This window comes from Equus przewalskii, chromosome 17, assembly GCF_037783145.1.
Source record: "Equus przewalskii isolate Varuska chromosome 17, EquPr2, whole genome shotgun sequence".
Taxonomy (NCBI): Eukaryota; Metazoa; Chordata; class Mammalia; order Perissodactyla; family Equidae; genus Equus; species Equus przewalskii.
This window is the reverse complement of record NC_091847.1, coordinates 75,130,070-75,150,963: the sequence shown is the minus strand read 5'-3', so window position 1 is coordinate 75,150,963 and position 20,894 is coordinate 75,130,070. Positions and strand designations below refer to the sequence as shown.

The 20,894-nt window shown below is 40.5% G+C and overlaps 1 protein-coding gene across 10 annotated transcripts in view; it reads left to right on the top strand.

Annotated features, from left to right (window-relative positions):
- Positions 1 to 17,464, top strand: part of ORC2 (origin recognition complex subunit 2) — a 52,662-nt gene extending 35,198 nt beyond the window's left edge. For 7 of the 10 annotated variants that reach the window (XM_070580604.1, XM_070580603.1, XM_070580606.1 and 4 more), the window contains 7 exons: positions 2,386 to 2,518; positions 3,349 to 3,445; positions 8,344 to 8,490; positions 9,077 to 9,248; positions 13,364 to 13,425; positions 14,111 to 14,229; positions 16,289 to 17,464. In XM_070580604.1, the coding sequence (XP_070436705.1) occupies positions 2,386 to 2,518; positions 3,349 to 3,445; positions 8,344 to 8,490; positions 9,077 to 9,248; positions 13,364 to 13,425; positions 14,111 to 14,229; positions 16,289 to 16,375 (817 nt within the window). In that variant the 3' untranslated portion in view covers positions 16,376 to 17,464. The remainder of the gene's footprint in view (positions 1 to 2,385; positions 2,519 to 3,348; positions 3,446 to 8,343; positions 8,491 to 9,076; positions 9,249 to 13,363; positions 13,426 to 14,110; positions 14,230 to 16,288) is intronic. The other 3 variants (XR_011528518.1, XR_011528519.1, XR_011528520.1) reach the window with 1 other exon arrangement.
- Positions 17,465 to 20,894: the final 3,430 nt, after the last annotated feature.

The following is a 20,894-nucleotide window of genomic DNA, read 5'->3' as shown; positions in this document are numbered from 1 at the left end:
CAGGTTAAATTTTAAATCTCCGTTAAAATACCTAAAAGAATGATTAAAATTAAAACATAGTGGCTGGCCCCGTGGCCGAGTGGTTAAGTTCACGTTCTTTGCTTTGGCAGCCCAGGGTTTGCCAGTTCAGATCCTAGGCAAGGACCTACACACCACTCATCTGGCCATCCTGTGGTGGCATACCACATAGAAGAACTAAAATGACTTACAATTAGGCTATACAACTATGCTCTGGAGCTTTGAGGAGGAAAAAAAAAGGAGGAAGAGTGGTAAGAGATGAACAGATGTTAGCTCAGGGCCAATCTTCAAAAAAAAATAGTTTTTTCTATAATTACTTTTATACTTGTATTTTAAAAAATGGCCTTAGTGTAAGGAAATGCTTACAATGTATGCTAATGTTAATAGACATACACATTCACAGTTACATAGTCACTGGGGTAAGTTAGAAGGCAGGTCCACAAAGTAGTAAGAGCATAGAAATGGCCACAGTTTTCCCCAATTGATCCTGATGTTCGTTTGCCAATAATACATCAAAGGGTTATGCTAGTAAGAGAATGATTATCTTCCCTGCTAGGACCTCAGCTTCTCTCAATAACTACTTATGCACCTGTTCATTAGGAATTATAAAGCAGGTCTTCGCTCTACTCCCGTGCCCCATCCAGCAATTCTTCCTTCTTCTAGTGTGTCGGCTCCCCTGGCTCGAGTTGCTTTGCTCTGCAGCCTACACCTCAGTCAACTGCTCCAGTAGACTTGCTAGCTCTCTGAATTCCCTTGCTTCTTTTTTCTGCTGCTTCTGCCTTGCTAATCTCTACCTTTGGGGGTTCTCTCTTTTCTCTTCTTCTATTTCCAGGCTATCCTGCATGGCTACAGCACATTGCATAAATACTGTTTCTGCTTGGCCTCCCTAAACAATCACGGAGTTGAACTTTAGCTTGACCCCTAGTGCTCGGTTTACTGGGTCGTCTCCTTCAGTCTCTTGGCTTCTGTTGTTTTCTTTATGTGAATGACTCCCATAATTGAATCTCCAGCTCAGCCCAGATCCTACTCCTCGGCAGCAGACATGGATATCTGAATGTATATTGGAGGTTTCCAAGTAGATGTCCCATAAATAATTTAATATGCATAAAATTTAACTCATCTTAAACCTGGCATTCCCACCTGCCCCTGCTCCCTAGCACAGTGAATGTCACCCCATTCATGTTGCCTGTGCCTGTGCCAAAAACTGAGTTATTCTTAAAAATTCCCTTTCTCTCACCTTCTACATCTAATCACTCTCCAAATCCTGTTGATCTGACCTACAAAGCTCTTGACATCTTACATTTTTCCCCATGACATCTAATTCAAGTCCATAGTCTTTGGCAGTTTTGTTTTGTTTGTTTTGAGGAAGATTAGCCCTGAGCTAACATTTACTGCCAATCCTCCTCTTTTTTTGCTGACGAAGATTGGCCCTGAGCTAACATCCATGCCCATCTCTCTCTACTTTATATGTGGGATGCCTGCCACAGCATGGCTCCATAAGTGATGCCTGTCTGCACCTGGGATCCGAACCAGTGAACCCCAGGCCACCAAAGCAGAGTGTGCGAACTTAACTGCTGCGCTGCTGGGCCAGCCCTTCTTTGGCAGTTTTGTCCCTCCTTTCTATCCATTCCCCCTACTCAGCCAGTGTGATCTGTCTGAAGAGACCATGTTACTTTTCAGATAACATCTGACTAGTCACTTTTTTTTTTTGAGGAAGATTAGCCCTGAGCTAACTACTGCCAATCCTCCTCTTTTTGCTGAGGAAGACTGGCCCTGAGCTAACATCCGTGCCCATCTTCCTCCACTTTATATGTGGGACACCTACCACAGCATGGGTTGCCAAACGGTGCTTTGTCTGTACCTGGGATCCGAACCGGCGAACCCTGGGCCGCTGAAGTGGAACGTGTGCACTTAACTGCTGCGCCACCGGGCCAGCCCCTGACTAGTTACTTTTAAATGCTCATTGTCCTTGGAACAAAATCTAGTTAATGTCTCAGTTGACTTAACAAGACCTTCGTGACCTGGCCCCTGCTTACCTTTCCAGTTTAATCTGTCAGTTAGAACTCTGCCCCAGCCTGTAAGGCTCTCTAGTGCCTTGTACCTACCGTATTCTCCCTGGCCTCCAGGCACCTGTCTGGAAGGGAACAGGAGCTGGAGAGAAGGCTGCTGGAGTTGAAGCTGCAGGCTTGGTGTATGATAATAAAATGGTGCTTTTAGCTCCTGTAAGTTGGGAATTGGTATAGTTGCTTAGCCATCCCAGTTCTTCCTGTATTCTTCATGAGCTTAAATTAAGGAAACTGGTTGTTGATAAAATTGGCAGTAAGAGGTACTGAACTTTAATTTCATGAATGCTGTCTTTCCTAACAGCCTGGGGTTCAACATTGTCCTTTATGGTTTGGGTTCTAAGAGAGATTTACTAGAAAGGTTTCGAACCTCCATGCTGCAAGATTCCGTTCATGTTGTCATCAATGGCTTCTTTCCTGGAATCAGTGTGAAATCAGTAAGTTTCAAAAATGTTAAAAGGAACAACATTGTATCCCCTGCCCTCCATACCCCCACGTTAATGAGGATGCTACTTCTCGTTCTGGAGCGTTGAGTTTGGTTTGTAGCCTTCACACTAGTAGGATTGCACAGTGCTTAATGTAAGATCGTTGTTTGCACTGAGAGGGCTCTAGCTTTGAATCCCAGTCTCTGAATTTCCTGTTCTGTAACTGATAATGTATTAAATCTTAGGGAGCTGTTAGCTTTGTTCGCTACACCTGATACCAGCCGCGCTTCTCTGAAGGACAGGATTAGTACATTCAATTTTATTATGCTTTTATGTCACTTTGGTACTCTAAAAATAACAAAAATATAAGTAATAGTTTGTAGTTTTATATTTATTATAGATCATTTTTACTCCAAATGCTTATATCTCTTCACCATTCAAAAATTACTTTAAACCTTTTGGGTGCTGGATATTAACCAATGTCATATTCCTTTTTAAAACTGTCCTTAATGTTTATGTCCTGTTTCCTGTGATCAATCTGCAGTTTTCTAATGTTTCTCATATTGTTGGGGTATTTTTGTTTTTTCTGCCCTCTTATATTATCTTTACATCTTTGCTATTCATCCCTTTTTCCTTTTAGTCATAACTTATCCAAAAAATGAATTTTAGATATATTTAAGTACCGGTAGAATTTTTTAAAGTGATTTTTCAGACTTGATGGGAAATCCAAATTCATTTTTAATTTATAAAGAAGGATTGATTTGCTAGTTGTATATATCTCCCATGAATATATTATAAGAATAAGTTGTAATTGATGTCCCTCTTCCACTTGTGTGCTATAGATCCTGAATTCTATAACACAAGAAGTCCTTGATCACACGGGTACCTTCCGCAGTGTACTGGACCAGCTGGACTGGATAACAAACAAATTTAAAGAAGGTAATAGGAAGTAAATTTGTCTATTTTTAGGGTGAAGCTAGGCATACACTTCTACTTCTTCATTTATTAGTTTATACAAAATTGAGGATTACTTTAATAATGGCAACTCTCTCAGTGCTGATTTGGATTTCTCCAAAATAATTTGTCCTTTCTTTTTCTATGAGCTTTTTCTGTGAACCTCACTTACCTAGCAGGAATTACTCCTACTGCCTTGAATTTGTGTAGCCAAAAGCCTCTTATTTCAGAATAATTTCAGGTTTTGTGCGGTCAGTGTGAAGTGCCTCTGGTTGATTGATAGATCTTTGTCTGATATTTTTATATTGTTTAATATTTTTATAAAACGTTCTTATTTCTTTATTCTGAGTAGAGATCACTGTATGTGAATAATTTCATATACTAAAATCTGTGGAGTGGGAAAAAAACATTTTTGTTATTGTTTAATGTGATTGTTTTGGTTATGTGAGCATTTCAGAAAATTAGAAATAAAATTATTTAGGTTCTAACAGTTGTCATTTAGTCATTGCTTAAGAATTAAAGGGAGTAACTGGTTATGCTTAACTGATTTGATGGATAATTTCAAATTTTTTTGTATACTCATTAAAATAGATGTCTACGTGGTTATATATATATTTATATATACTATATATAATATACTTATATACATTATATGCAGGCATACCTCGAAGTTATTGTGGGTTTGGTTCCAGAGTACCACAATAAAGCAAATATCACAATAAAATTAGTCATACGAATTTTTTGGTTTCCCAGTGCATATAAATGTTATGTTTACACTATACTGTAGTCTATTAAGTGTACAATAGCACTATGTCTAAAAAAAAACAATGTATATCCCTTAGTTGAAAAATACTTTATTTGTTGAAAAAGAAATGCTAAGCATCATCTGAGCCTTCGGTGAGTTGTAATCTTTTTGCTGGTGGAGAGTCCTGCCTCGGTGTTGGTGGCTGCTGACTGATCATGATCAGGGTGGTGCTTGCTGAAGGCTGGGGTGGCTGTGGCAATTTCTTAATATAAGACAGTGAAGTTTGCTGTGTCATTGACTCTTCCTTTCACAAACAATTTCTCTGTAGCCTGCGATGCTGTCTGACAACATTTTACCCACAGTGGAGCTTCTTTCAAAATTGGGAGTCAGTCCTCTCAAACCCTGCCGCTGCTTTATCAACTAAGTTTATGTAACATTCTAAATCCTTCGTTGTCATTCAACAGTCGTCACAGCATCTTCACCAGGAGTAGATTCCATCTCAAGAAACCACTTTCTTTGCTCACCCATAAGAAGCAACTCCTCATTCATTAAAGTTTTATCATGAGATTTCAGCAATTCAGTCATATCTTCAGGCTCCACTTCTAATTTTATTTATTTATTTATTTATTTTAAAGATTGGCACCTGAGCTAAAACTGTTGCCAATCTTCCTTTTTTTTTTTCCTGCTTTTTTCTCCCCCAATTCCCCCAGTACATAGTTGTATATTTTACTTGTGGGTCCTTCTAGTTGTGGCATGTGGGACATTGCCTCAACATAGCCTTGTAAGCAGTGCCATGTCCACACCCAGGATCCAAACCAGCGAAACTCTGGGCCACTGAAGCGGAGCGTGTGAACTTAACCACTCGGCCACGGGGCCAGCCCCTCCATTTCTAATTTTAGTTCACTTGCTGTTTCTACCACATCTGCACTTACTTCCTCCACTGAAGTCGTGAACCCCTTAAAGTCATCCATGAGGGTTGGAATCAGCTTCTTCCAAATTCCTGGTAATGTTGATATTTTGACCTCTTCCCATGAATCACGCATTTTCTTAATGGCGTCTAGAATGGTGAATCCTTTCCAGAAGGTTTTCAGTTTACTTTGCCCAGACCCACCGGAGGAATCACTATCTGTGGCGGCTATAGCGTCTGTGTTCCTCGGGTGGTAAGACTTGAAAGTCAGAATGACTCCTCGATCCATCCATGCAGAATGGATGTTGTGTTAGCAGGCAGGAAAACATTAGTCTCATTGCACAACTCCATCAGAGCTCCTGGGTGACCAGGTACATTGTCAATGAGCAGTTATATTTTGAAAGGAATCCTTTTTTCTGAGCAGTGGGTCTCAACAATGGCCTTAAACTATTAAGTAAACCAGGTTATAAACAGATGAGCTGTCATCCAGGCTTTGTTGTTCCATTCATAGAGCACATGCAGAGTAGATTTAGCATAGTTCTTAAGGGCCCTAGGATTTTTGGAATGGTGAATGAGCATTGGCTTCAACTTAAGGAAACCAGCTGCATTAGCCCCTTGTTAGGGGCTCCTTTGAAGCTTTGAAGCCAGCCATCGACTTCTCCTTTCTAGCTGTGAAAGTCCTAGATGGCGTCTTGCAGTCTAAAGCTGTTTCGTCTACATTGAAAATCTGCTGTTTGGTGTGGCCCCTTCATTACTGATCTCAGCTAGATCTCCTGGATAATGTGCTGCAGCGTCTACGTCAGCACCTGCTGCGTCCCCTGCGCTTTTATGTTATGGACACAGCTTCTTTCCTTAAACCTCATGAACCAGCCTCTGCTGGCTTCAGACTCTTCTGCGGCTTCCTCCGCTCTCTCAGCCTTCAGAGAATGGAGGAGAGTTAGGGCCTCGCTCCGGATTAGGCTTTGGCTTAAGGGATTGTTGTGGCTGGTTTGATCTTCTGTCCAGACGACTAAAACTTTCTCCGTATCAGCAATAAGGCTGTTTCACTTTCTTATCATTCGTTTGTCCACTGGAGTAGCACTTTTAATTTCCTTCAAGAACGTTTCCTTTGCATCCACAGCTTGGCTAACTGGTTCAAGAGGCCTAGCTTTCAGCCTGTCTTGGCTTTCGACTTGCCTTCCTTAATAAGCTGAATTGTTTCCAGCTTTTGATTCACACTGAGAGGTGTGCAGCTTTCCTTTTCACTGGAACACTCGGAGGCCGTGTAGGGTTACTAACTGGCCTAGTTTCAGTGTTGTGTCTCAGGGAAGAGGGAGGCCGCGGGAGGGAGCGAGATGGGGAATGGCAGGTCCAGCCGGCTGGTGGGGCAGTAACACACAGCGTTTATCGATTAAGTCTGCCATCTTGTATGGGCATGGTTCGTGGTGCCCAAAAACAGTTACAATAGTAACATCAAAGATCACTGATCACAGATTACCATAGCAAATATAATAACAGTGAAAAAGTTTGACATATTGTGAGAATTACCAAAATGTGACACAGACACAAAGTGAGCAAATGCTCTTGGAAAAATGGTGCTGATAGACTTGCTCAGCATGGGGTTGCCACAGACCTTCAATTTGTAAAAAAAAAAGCAAAACAGTATCTGTGAAGCACAATAAAGTGAGCTATGCCTGTATATAGTATATATTATACATATTATATATAATATTGTAATAGAATATATTTATACAAAATTTATAGTTATATAAGAATATTTTATGTAGACATAGATAATATAAATATATAATTATGAACTATAACTATAATTTTATATTTTTATAATTAAATGTAAATAATATAAATAAAACATGAAATAATGTAAAATATGTATATATTTATAATATAAAACATATATTTATATGTCATTTAAATTTTTATATATAATTTAAATACTGTTGGCTGTGATAGCTTCTAGAATTGAAGGAACCTTGAACTTGCAAAATGCGTCATCTCAGAATCTTTGTCACTTTATTATCGTTCTGCTTCTACCCTCCAGTGGAAGAGCAATATAATTGTTCTCTCTACAAGGCTCATCCTCGATCATAGATTCCAAAGGTCCCCTTTCTTACCAACTCCTGAGAGACTACCAATGGCTTTTTAACACGTATAGGACTTCTTCCATCTTAAGAAAAAAAACTTACCTGATTCCACTGCCTTTCCACACTGTTTTATTTTCCTGTTTCAATGTGATTTCAGAGTTTTTGAAGACATGTCCTGCCTTCTACTTTTTACCTATTTCCTTCTTAATTTCTTGCTTTTGTGCTTTCTGAACTGCGTGCTTGAGGATCACCTGTAATTTCCTTTTTACTAATAACCTCATTGACCTTGGCTTATCCTTTATCTTGATCTCTGCAGTATTTGATGGTGTTGATAACTCCATCCTCCAAATTCTTTCTTCATTGACTTTTATGATATTTTACTTCTCTGACCTTCCTGATGCCTTGAGCAATATCCCAAACACCTCCACTCCCTTTTTTTTTGTCTACTTTAGCTTTGTGATAATCAGGGTTTTCTATATTATTTCTTAATTTGAGCTCTTTTGTTTTGTTTTTGTGTCCTCCCCCCTTTCCTCCCTCCTTGTAATTCAACATGCACAGATTCACCTCCAGTCCAATATGCATCTTGGCTTATTTTCTATGCCTTATTAAAACTACTTTCTTGGGGCTGGCCCAGTGGCACAGTGGTTAAGTTTGCACGTTCCGCTTCAGCAGCCCGGGGTTTGCTGGTTCAGATCCCAGGTACAGACATGTCACCGCTTGTCAGGCCATGCTGAGGCGGTGTCCCACATATAAAGTAGAGGAAGATGGGCACGGATGTTAGCTCAGGGCCAGTCTTCCTCAGCAAAGAGAGGAGGATTGACAGCAGATGTTAACTCAGGGCTCATCTTCCTTAAAAAAAACAAAAACTGCTTTCTTTGTGATCTGATTCAAGTGCTAACCATTCCAGTTAAGTCTCTAGCCATGGTCTCTAGTGCCTGCTGATTCCAGTGAAGTTCTTTTATTTTAGGACTTTAATAGTGTCTTACTTATTTTGTGAATGACTGCGTTATCTTCTTAGATAAACTGCATTCCTCTAAGCAATGGTTGTTTTGTCCTATAATACTTTGACATATTCTTTAATACTTAGCATTGTGTGTGCTAGGGACTTCACAAATACTGAAAATAATAATTGAATTCTCTTTCTTTTTAGATTCTTCATTAGAACTCTTCCTTCTCATCCACAATTTGGATAGTCAAATGTTGAGAGGAGACAAAAGCCAGCAAATTATCGGCCAGTTGTCATCTTTACATAACGTATACCTCATAGCATCTATTGATCACCTCAATGCTCCTCTCAGTGAGTTAAATGTTACTATTTTTCTTTCTCAAGATATCAGTCTTACAAAATTAATTTTCTTAATGTTGTAAGTCACATTTTTATTCTTTTTCAGTACACTTTTCCTTTGTTTCATGTTTGAGGACACAGGTTACCAAAAATATAGGTGTCCTCAATCTGATTTAGAACATAAATAACAATTCAGGTTGTAAAGGGAGTGTTTTACACCTGAAGTTTCATGAAGGAGAGGAGACTCCTGATTTTGGTCTCTTTCTACTCTTCGTGCTATTGCAGCAGTTTTTTTATTCATTTAATTCAGAGACATTGGATAATCTTATAAAACAAAATGTTAAATTATTAAATTTTTTTAAAAGAGACTTGGTAGCACTAATATATTTTAATTTGTATTTAATATACACGTAAAGATTCAGATGTTGATTGACAGTGAAATTAGATTGTGAGGTACTGATTTGGATGGGGATATGGCAAAAATGAACAATTTCAGAATTCATTTTTTATTTAATGCTTTCTGATTCTTTCCTAAAGTGGAATGTAGTAACATGACAACAATTGGTAATTCTTGGTTTTGTTTGATCCTGTGCTCTAGTGTGGGACCACGCAAAGCAGAGTCTTTATAACTGGCTCTGGTATGAAACTACTACATATAGTCCTTATACTGAAGAAACCTCCTATGAGAATTCGCTTCTGGTTAAACAGTCGGGATCACTACCACTTAGTTCCCTAACTCATGTCTTACGAAGCCTTACCCCTAACGCAAGGTAAGAGGGAAACTGTAGTTTCTGTCTTCAAAAACTCTGTACATTTTAAGATATGCACTCTCAGGTTTTAATGGCAATACTAAAGTGCCTACTTAGTTTGAAAGATTAGGAGAAATAGTAGTAATAATGTTGCAGTACTGGGTATACAGTAGGCAGACTAGTAAGTTGCCCAGTAATAAAGCAGGAGTACTAGCATTCTTTTTCTTAATAGATTTTTATATTTCTGAATAAGAACAACTCGGGGATCATTGTGGAGGAAAAAGCAGAATTTTGATGAATTTTGCTTAAATTCGATGGTTATTTTTTTCTTTTTTTATACCTTTATTGAGGTATAGTTAAGAGACAAAGAACTGCACATATTTAATGTGCACAATTTGATGAGTTTGGACATATGCAAACATCCATGATGTATTTGATGATTATTTTTAATTAATATTGAACATTTTGATTCAAACATGGGATGCTTTACATGAAATAGCTCGTTTGATACTCATAACCACTCTAAGGTAGATGGAAAAAGGCATAGAGATGTTGGTCCAAATCTACCTGGCTCGAAAGCGCACGCTCCTAAACATCTTTGTCTGATGTCTCCAGGGAAGCCCTTTCAGCAGCCTAACCAGGAGGCATGTCTGAATTAATAAAAGCTCTGAAAAGCTGAATATAGCATAGGCCTGAAAAAAATAAATTTTGCGTGATAATTAACCTGTTGAAAGAGGCTTTTAGTAGCAAACTTCCCCTCCCCCAAAGCATAGAATGCTAGAACTATTTTTAGCAAGACGATGTGTTAGAAAACAACAAACCGGGCACTGGCCCCATGGCTGAGTTGGTTAAGTCTGCGCGCTCCGCTGCGGCAGCCCAGGGTTTCGCCAGTTCGGATCCCAGGCGTGGACATGGCACCACTCATCAAGCCATGCTGAGGTGGCATCCCACATGCCACAACTAGAAGGACCCACAACTAAAAGTATACAACTATCTACTGAGGGGATTTGGGGAGAAAAAGAAAAAAAAAAAAAGATTGGCAAGTTATTATCTCAGCTGCCAATCTTTAAAAAAACAAACAAAAAAAACACAACAAACCTTGTTGAGAATAGATAAGATTCCAGTAGATGAAGAGAAATATTGTGTTCTTGCATGAGTGAGCTGAATGTTATAAAGATAGCAATTTCTCCCAAGTTAGAAATGTATTAGACCTATAAATTAATCAAAACATAAACGATATTTTTACGTTATAAATTTGACAGAAAATTCAAAGTTTCTTAAAGAATAAACAGGTGAGACTAGCAAAGACTTTTTTTTCTTTAAAGCGCAATGAGAGGACACTTCTGGTCAAGATGGCATAGTACTTTCACACTTTAATTCATCCTTTTTTGTTCCAAACATCCAGCATAAAAGATAAAATGTGAAACAACAAAAAATAAAAAGATATAGCCTGGCTCCAAAATATGAACATCTCGGTGGAACAGACTCATAAAGCAGTGAGAGAGTTGAAACCACAGCCCCGCTGTGTTCTGGATCTAGAAGCAGCATTGGCAGCCACGAGTGTGACTTATGTGGGGTAACAGCAGTGTGACAACATCACTTAGTGTCCAAAACAGGGCAAATGCTAAACCAGACAGGATGGTAGATGGAAAAACAAAAAGCATGTAAAACAATACTATATAGTGTTGAAATTTTATTATTTTATTATTTTTTTCCCCTTTTTTTGGTGAGGAAGATTCGCTCTGAGCTAACATCTGTTGCTAGTCTTCCTCTTTTTTTGCTTAAGGAAGGCTAGCCCTGAGCGAACCTCTGTGCCAGTCTTCCTCTATTTTTGTATGTGGGATACTGCCACAGCATGGCTGATGAGTGGTGTAGGCCCACACGCAGGATCTGATCACATGAACCTGGGCCGCCAAAGCAGAGCCTGCTGGACTTAACCACTAAGCCACGAGCCCAGCCCCTGAATAAAATTTTTAAATGTACATGGAAACAAAAAGTACCTAATTCAGGATAGTACTGACCCTGGAAAAGAAGGGAAGGGAGGGCCAGCCCTGGTGGCCTAGTGGTTAAGTTCAGCACGTTCCTCTTTGGCATCCTGGGTTTGGCTTCCTGGCTCGGACCTGCACCGCTCTGTTAGCAGCTGTGCTGTGCTGGCGGCCCACATACTAAAGAATAGAGGAAGATTGACACAGATTTAAGCTCAGGAGGAATCTTCCTCAGCAAAAGAAGAAGAAGGGAGGGGAATAGGTGGAGGACGGGGTACACAGGAACTTTCAAATAGATCTTTCTCTTTTCTTTTGCTAGCACTTTCTTTTCCATTTAGTTACTTTTATTTTATGTGTATCTGGTTTTTTAAAACCTTTTTGTTTTGAAATAATTACAGATTCACAGGAGGTTACAAAGAAACGCGCAAGGAGGTCCTGGGCACCCCTCTCCCAGCCGGCCTCCGTGCCAGCGTCTCCCGCCAAGCGCAGTCCTGAAGCAGGCAGCCGGCGCTGGCACAGTCGCAGGGCCCAGTCAGGTCCCGCTGTGGGTACCTGCACTCACTCGTGTGAGCGTGAGCGCTAGCTCTGCGCACTTCTGTCACGTGCAGCCTTGTGTAACTACCACCACAGTCGAGATGCTCAGTTGTATCATGATAAGACTCCCTCGTGTTAACCCCCAGATGTTCACTTTAATGAGTCTTGTCACTCTATAAAGTTGTTTTTGTACACTTTAAGCTAAGCATTGCATTAAACTGAAATATGCATCAAATAGGTATCTAATCAGAATTTTTGATGGAACTGGGAACAGAAAAAGTCTTCGTTCAATTTTACTGTTACACTTACTGCTAATGGACCGTCGCAGGTCGTTACATGTGAAGCTGGGCATCCACGCAGTAGAAGCACTCACGGCGTTGAATGTGACGCTGACTGCTCTAACGCAGGTGTTTCTCAGTTTGGCATACCTGTGTGTCTGCGTGGTAGCCTCCAATGCTTTTTGTTTTTTAATTTAAACTACTTTGAAATTTTTCTTCGTTTTGCAACGTTCAGTATCGTTTAGTCTTTACTTGGTGTGAATGTGACTGATCAAAAATCTCTTTTTTTTGAGGAAGATTAGCCCTGAGCTAACATCTGCCAATCCTCCTCTTTCTATTGAGGAAGACTGGCCCTAAGCTAACATCCGTGCCGATCTTCCTCTGCTTTCTATGTGGGATGCCTACCACAGCAAGGCGTGCCAAGCAGTGCCATGTCCGCACCCGGGATCCTAACCGGTGAACCCCGGGCCGCCAAAGCAGAACGTGCGCACTTAACCGCTGCACCACCGGGCCGGCCCCTGATCAAAAATCTTAACCGAAATGTAGCTGTAGATTCAGAGGGAGTACTTAATTATAAAGTGGTCGTTCAGATGATCTGAAATGTTTACAGTAATTATTCTAGATGATTGTAAAAATGAAAATGCAAAGGTTTAAAATTTTTGCCACACCCAGGGATTCCTGGGAATCTTAGTTTGTGTAACACTGCTTCCAACCCCATAATGCCACTTAGCGCACTCCCCTACAGAAATAATTCCAGACATGAAAGGATATTTGTGTGCAGTTTTCTTTAATGTGGAGTTATTTTTAATAGTTAAAATTGGCAGTACTGTAAGCATCAAAGCCAGTAGGGAAATGGGAAGTTTACGATACAGTAGATGAGCAGCCATTAAAAATGATATGGGAAGAGTTTTTAAAGACATGGAGAAATCAGTAAGTGAAAGGGTGAGGTGTACACGGTGTGAACCATATAGAAATGCATGAACTCGTGTGTCTCCACCTGCCTCCGAGAGAGCGGCACAGGCGGATAGAATCTCCACGTCAGATGTTAGTGGCTGTTATTTTAGGGTTATGGGATTGATATTTTCCTCTTTAGATTTTATTATGTATTCCAAGTTTCCTATAGTAAACTAACCTTAATTAAATTTAACTTAATTGAAAAAAGTACTAGATTTTCCTTAAAAGGAAATTAAAAAGCTTCTTTTTAAGAAGGCCAGGATATGATGTTCCTTGGAGAAAGGAACAGAAGATAATGCAGACAGGCCAAGTATTTCACACTCTTTTTGTGTGTCTTTTGATGTTAGCAATTTGGATTTGAATTCCTGTTTGTTTTTTTCCTTAGGGGAATTTTTAGGCTCCTAAGCAAGTATCAGCTGGACAACCAGGAGAGCCCGTCTTACGCTGGTACCCAATCTTTGTGATGTTCAGTTGTCTGACTTTTGTTTTACCCCACAGATTGCTTTTTCTGGAATCTAGTAACAGCACTGCAGTTTTTCATAGTAGCGAATAGAAGGTTTGCTCTGTGCTCACTGTGTCTGCCACGTGGCACATCTCCTGGCGGCCCTGTAGAGACACTGCTGAGCAGGCTGTTTGCCAATGTGAATCGAAAGGCAAACCCAGCTTACCTTTTAACTTTCCTATGCCAACTATGGATGGGTCTACCAATTACATATATTTCATATGGGCATCTTAGGAGATTTCCTTCCCCTTGAGTAAAAATAGTGTGTTAATTTAAACAAACATTTTAATAATCATTCAGTTCTCATGACTTACTAGTTCCCTCTTTAAAAGTCAACTTTATTCGCACTGTTTAAAACTGCCCACAGGATTATGTTATACTTGGTCACAGTTGACTACTTTGAACCAGTCAGTTCTCTTTAAAAAATATAAGCCACAGGGTATAACACCTAAGTATTCTTCCAGAGGTATCTCCTTTTTTAGACCGATGCTTACTGTCTGCCTTGACATACTATGGCAACAGCATTTTTTTCTGTGTTGCTTGGTGTGGGTATCCATATACTGGGGTCATGTCTTAAATGGTGACTTATGTTCACTTAAATGAAATTCTGTCTCCTTTTGAACTCTCCAGGACTGTCTTTTCAAGATTTTTATCAGCAGTGTCGGGAGGCCTTCCTTGTCAATAGTGATCTGACACTTCGGGCCCAGTTAACTGAATTTAGGGACCACAAGCTTATAAGAACAAAGAAGGTGAGACTTTGCTGTTGTGGCAAAGGTATAGTGTATTGCATTTACTCAGGGACAAGTATGCCTTTGACCCAGATCTGATTATGAAACTGAAGTTCCGTGATGGGTCACAGGCATCTCCTTAGGCAGTGTGCCGCTTGAGTTCTGTAGAAACAGAGAGGGTGGAAGTGCTCTGCCGCGGAGCCGAGCAGGAAACTTAAAGTTCTCGTCCAGAGTCCTAGGCCATTAGAAGTCTGTTGTGAGTTAAATAGTTCTGTTCCCCTCTCCCTCTCTTCCTTCCACCCCATTCATTAATCTGATCTATGCTTATTGAGCACTAACTATGTCAGATATCACACTAAGTATTAGGATACAGTAGTAAGCAAAAACCTAAGTCCTTTTCTCAGAGAGCTTAAAGTCTAATGGAGGAGATGCACATTGGTTGAATAATCACACACACGTAAAATTTTAACTGTCGTAAGTCCTATGATTGGAAGATACATGGTTCTGAAAGAGCACATTAAGGTAAGTAGATTTGACCTCGTTATGGTTATCACAAGAGACCACTGAACTGAGATCTAAAGGAAGACTGGGAGATAACTAGTTAGAGAGGGAAGGGAAGAGCGTTCCCAGCAGAAACAGCAGGGAAAGAGACCCTGGAGCACAAAGAGGACCAGCATGGCGCACGATGAGGCTGAAAGAGTAGTGATGTAAGGGCTAGACCATGCGCGACTTTTAGGCCAAGGAAAGGACTTTAATCTTTGTTCTAAAATAATGGCAAGCATTAGAAAAATTGTTCTGACTCTGGCATGGAGAGTGGAATGGGGTGGAGTGGGATGTGGATTGTCAACACTCGATGCAGAGAGACCAGCTAGGAAGGCGTTAGTAGTCTGGGTGAGATGATGGTAACCTGGACTAGGGTGAAGAGAGGAAAGGGTTGGATTCAAGAGGTACTTGAGGCTAAACTGACAGCAATTGTTGATGGTTTGGATATGGGAACCAAGGGAAAGGAAAGTGTCGAGTAATTCCTGGTTCGTGGCTTGCACAACCAGAGAGATGTGGGATCATTGGATGAGAAACTGGAAGAGAAACATTTTTGGGGAGACAGATCATGAGTTCATGATCTCAATGTGTTTGGATTTATCATGAACTCACTCTGAGCTTCCTTTGAGATTCCTCAGAGATGTCAACGAGGCGGTTGGATTCCTGGACGAGAAACCAGAGCAAAGATCTGGGCTAGAGATACAAGAGTTTTGATTCCTACGTATTTAGCTTGCAACTGAAACCAGGCATTGGTGCGACTACCTAGAGAGGACATATATTGAGATTAGTGGGCCGGGAACTAAGTGTAACATTTACTGGCCAAGTAGAAGATAAGGCTCCAGAGGTGAGAGAAATAGCCAGAGCCAAGAAGAAATGCTGTGATGTCAGCCAGGGTATGATGTCATAGAAGCTAAGAGAAGCATGTTTTAAGAAAAAGTCAGGTGCTGCCAAGAGACCAAAAAAGATGAAGACTGAAAATACCTATTGGATTTAGGAACGTGAAATTCCTCGGTGGTCTAAGCAGAGTCTCTTTTGGTGACATGATAATGGTGGCAGTGGCTAGGTTGGACTGGGTTGAGTGAAAAGTGAGGAAAAGGAGACCACCCTTTACAGACAGCTCCCCTGGGAAGGTGAAGAGGTTGCGTGACAGTTGGAGAGGAATGAGGAGCCTGGTGAGGCTTACTTTAAAATGGGAGGTACGTGAAAGGACTTAAAAGCCAATGGGAACGATCCAGTCGAAAGGGGGATAAAAGAACCAAGAGATCAATCGTGTAAGATTCTAGGAAGAGCAGGCAGGGTGAAGAAAGTAAATACCCACCCACTCACCCTCTAGTCTCCTTTTCCACGATAAAGTGGTTTAACTGTAAGCTCAGTGTATTTAAGTAGATATATATGCCTGTGTGCCCTTTTGCCTTTTTATACTTGTGTATTTATATAACATACTGAGGAAACCAAATCCATTTTTTGTTTGAACCTACAAGAGGATTCACATATCTCTCTTCCAGATGACTAACACCCAGGGTCTCCTTGCATCTTTCAGGGAGCTGATGGAGTGGAATATTTATTAATTCCTGTTGACAGTGGAACGTTGACTGATTTCCTGGAAAAGGAGGAAGAGGAGTCTTGAAGCTGTCCTTCCTCTTGAGTCTTCTGCGAAGGGTCGATGTACTCCAGCTGCCACTCCTCTCGTCTGAAGTGTTGTGTTGCCATCCAATGTTGCTTTTTCCAGTGTACAAGATTGAAAATTGGGAGGGGGAGTGTCCTTGGTTAGAACCTTGGTTAGCCTGGCTGCTGTACTATCGCTAGTACTATGCACGGTCCTCAAGTTGGAGAAAATGTGCCTTTCATTCATTACCTCTCTGGAGACATCTTGCTGGAATGAACAGTATGCTCAGGGACTATTTGGAACTGGATGTTTTTGAATTCTTTTATACTAGAGATTATATTATTCCTAATTTTTTGAGGGCCTTTTAACACTTCTGGAGCTGGTTGTTTGCAAGTGTGCTTGTTCCAGAGTGTGGAAGTACAAAGACGTTGGCATCACGTCAGTCTGCTTTATTTGCTGTTGTGTGTCAGGACTGACGAGTGTCATGGAGAGGGCAGACCATCTCTTGGTGTTCCTGAAATGGCTTAACGAAAGGTGGAAGACTGGGAAGACGCAGGTGACTCGGCTTTCTCCTTTGGGGTTTAGGCTACATACTGGGGCGGGGAGAGGGAGCTTGACACCATTCAGTTGGGATGGTGGGAAAAGCCTAACGAGTGTACACGGTGTGCACCCAGCGTAGCAAGCACATGAACAGTCACAGACCATGGTGTTGGCACAGTTCAGGTCTGTGCCGTCACCTTTTGATACAAGTGAGAAGCCAGGCTAGAAAAAGACAATCCTGAATTACATTTTAGTCATTGTTTTCAAGACAACAGAAAATAAAAATTTAATTATTCTTGTATATCAACATATTTTTGTTTTAACATGCAAGCGAGTAGCATATTAATGGCTGGCTTTAAATTTATCTTGATTTTTCTATGAAGAAGACCTAAAACTCACTGTAAGACATTTCAGTTTTTTTCTTTATTTACAGAAGCCTTTTTTCTTAGGAAAGGAAAATTGGCTAGCCTTGGCCAGTGTGTCCGCTCAGTCTTCACATACTCCCTGATCGGTTTCCAAGTGTGAAACTCTTTGTTTAAACATCACTGTAATAAAGTATGTACTGCATCAGCATTTTTCACTCATCTCTTCTCTTATAAAGCTCTTTCATGAAAATATTTCCCAAAATGCTCAGAATTTTTTAAATAATTTATTTGTGGCATATAATTTTGTTAAATCCATATACTAAGTCTTTAGTCTTAAATATAATTACTAATCAAAATATGTAATCAAACTGTACACAAATATGATTCTAAAAAATTTTAATTGTATCAAAGGATATTCAGTGAAGCATGAGTCAGCTTCCTTCCCCTGCTCGAGTGCCCGGGCAACCCTGCTGGCGGTTAGTGCTCCTGCAGAGGCAGCCTGTGCTCGAGTAAGGCACCTGTCTCTCCTTTCAAAACACAAGTGGCAGCACATGATACTTGCTGGTTTGCACCTTGCTTTTTTTGCTTAATATATCTAGTTTATAATAATTTACAGTATAAAAGAGTATACAAAATCTTTAATGACATAATTTGCAAACTGCATTTGCCCTTAAGTATCTGGTTTATTTTTATAATTTTTGTGTCTATACTATACTATTTGCAGGCAGTGTCAATAGTCTTTACTACTAAATAAAAAGCCAATTTAGATAAAATCACTTTTTTTTAAATTATAGTACTGGTTTTTTACTAAAAATATCTTGAAGTGTTTCCAAACTTTCCTGAGTACGTCTTCCAGACCTGAGGCAGCCCTTGCCGCGTTGTGAGCTGCTCCTCACTGGCCTGCTGCAGCGTCGGTGTGCGCTCTGTCAGTGAGACTCGGCTGCTGAGGCTGCATCTTCCGCTGCTCCTCCCTTCTGGCAAGATGGAACAGACCTGAAACCTTGAAAGATTTCTCTGGCTGCTCTTTTAATAAAATGGCTAAATAAATAAATAGGCCCCAAAAAGGCACTGGGTATGCAGACAGACGTTTGCAGACTCGGCACAGTGCTGAATCCTCGTGCAGCGAGTGCTGCGTCAGTTCTCGACACTCCGGAAACTGCACTTTCTCAGCATCACGGTTGTCACTCTAATGTACGGACACTTCATTCTTATACAAGATCAGTGAGTTCGGGGGATTGGTAAGAGATTTTGCTTAACTTTTTAAAACAACACAACTTTAGAAGTCTTTTTTTCCCCAGCTAACTCAAATGCGGAGCCAGGAGCATGGTTCAGAATGTATTTTCCTACATTCTAGGAGGTGAGAGGACTCGTGCAGCCTAGTCCTGAGAAGCCATCAGCGATGACCGTGAGTCATGAGGGTCTGCCCTGTCACAGACTCTGGCTCCAAAAACCCAAGGGACGAATAAACTGTCACATAAATGGCTCTGTCCTCAGGCTTTCACACTGCTGTTAAGCCATTTTAATTCATGTTTATTGAGCTCTTATTAGAAGGCTCTGTGCCATACAGGAGTTGTGTGGATATGAAGATGAAATCTGAAATATCTATTTAAAGGTTTTAATAGCATTAATTGTCACAGTATCCTTAATGTGCTGAATAAAGTAAATTTGAAATAACTGATGCTATGGAAAATACAATTTTAAATGTGAGTATAACAAAGCTCATTAGCGAATTTTCTTAGCAATTTTGGCATATATCACCTTGGGCCCAAGCATTCCCAAGTATTTAGGTCACCATCTTTACTTTTGCTACTCAAAATGTGGTCCTCAAAATGGCAGCATCTCTTGGGAGCTTAGAAATGCTTAGGCCCTACTGGAGCATCTGAATCAATCCGCATCTTAACTACAGCTCCAGATGTTCTTGTGCACGTTGAAGTTTGAAAGCAGTGATATATACAACTAAGCAACACCTTAAAGTTAACAGTTCAGAGAACTTGACAAGTGCAAGTAAAGAATAATCTTCAGCAATACTTTAAGAAACTACAAAGGATGTGTTTGGGGGTATTTTTAGTTATTTAGAAATGCTAGCGTGCCAGTAAAGAAACTTTAAAAATTTATTATAGGGCTGGCCCGGCAGCACAGCGATTAAGTGCACACGTTCCGCTTCGGTGGCCCGGGGTTTGCCAGTTCAGATCCCGGGTGCAGACATGGCACCGCTTGGCACGCCATGCCATGGTAGGCATATAAAGTGGAGGAAGATGGGCACGGATGTTAGCTCAGGGCCAGTCTTCCTCAGCAAAAAGAGGAGGATTGGCAGCAGATGTTAGCTCAGGGCTAATCTTCCTCAAAAAAGTAAATAAAAATAAACATTTATTATAGAAACAATGTCATCCTTTAAAAGAACACAAAACCTCGACAATAAGTAAGTTTGTAAAAAAAATCCTTTAATCCATTAGCCCTTCTGGACCTCTATCCAAAGGAATTAATCTACAACCTTCAACTCCACAAGCTCCTTGCTGCCATCGTCACTGTTACAGATGAAATCACCTCACACCTTAAGTGACCTAAAGAAAAGGTTTGAGAGTCACTGGCCCCAGGCTCGCTCTTCAGCATCATTTCTGATCACATCTTTCCTGCTTCCTGCCTTCCACCCTGACAATAAAGAATTAATTCCTTCAATGTATTATGCTGTTTCTTTACTTAGTGCATTTGTTCAAGCTGTCCCTGTTGGCTGAGTTCTACCCCCTTTTCCTAGAAAACTTTCCCCGTAAACCCTATGCCTATTCTTAGCGTAGTTATTTAAGAGTTTATTGTAATTATCATCCACATTTCTGTCCTATTCTCCCATCTCTATGGGCCCCACATACAGAAAGCGAACGATAAATGACTGAAGCAATTGCCATTACGATGGTCTCTAGAGCTGTCTGCTAGCTCATTCTCTACTTGACGCTGCTGGCCACCGTCATCACAACTTTCTACTTCTTGGCTTCTGACACTTTGCTGATTCTCCTCCCCTTTCCTTCCTTGGCTCCTCCTCCAACTACCTGGGGGCCTTTCATAAGGCTCAGTCCTACTGGTTATTTCTGTAGTGAAGCAATATTACAGGTGAACCACCAAAAATAATTTGAAAGTTGGGATCCCAAATCCTCCAGGAGGTAAGATTGATAGAACAGCATCCTACAAAAGAAATGTAAAATTCTGTGCTTTCTCATACTAGTATTTTACCAAAGTAACAAGCTCAGAAGAGAAATTGGAAATATGTATTAAAAGTATTTAAAAGCATAACCTCCCATCACATCACCCAGAGAAGATCACGGTTAAAATGGGTTTCTTTTCCTTCAGGATTTCTTCCATCAGTTTTATCAATGTATTTGATTAAGAAGTAGGTAAGCACAAGGCCTGGAGCCAGACTGCCTCGAGCTGTGTCCTAACTCCAGCACGTCTTAGCTATGTGGCCTGGGGCCAGCTCCTAAACCTGTTTCAGTTTGCTGTCTGTAAAATGGGAAAGGACTCGCGGTGTTCCTAACGCACCTAGCAGGGTGCCTGGCACAAAACTAATACTGTGTAAGTAATCACTAGTATTTTGAAGGCTAACCATCTTTACATATTACTAGTAAGATTACAGGCGAGCTACCTAA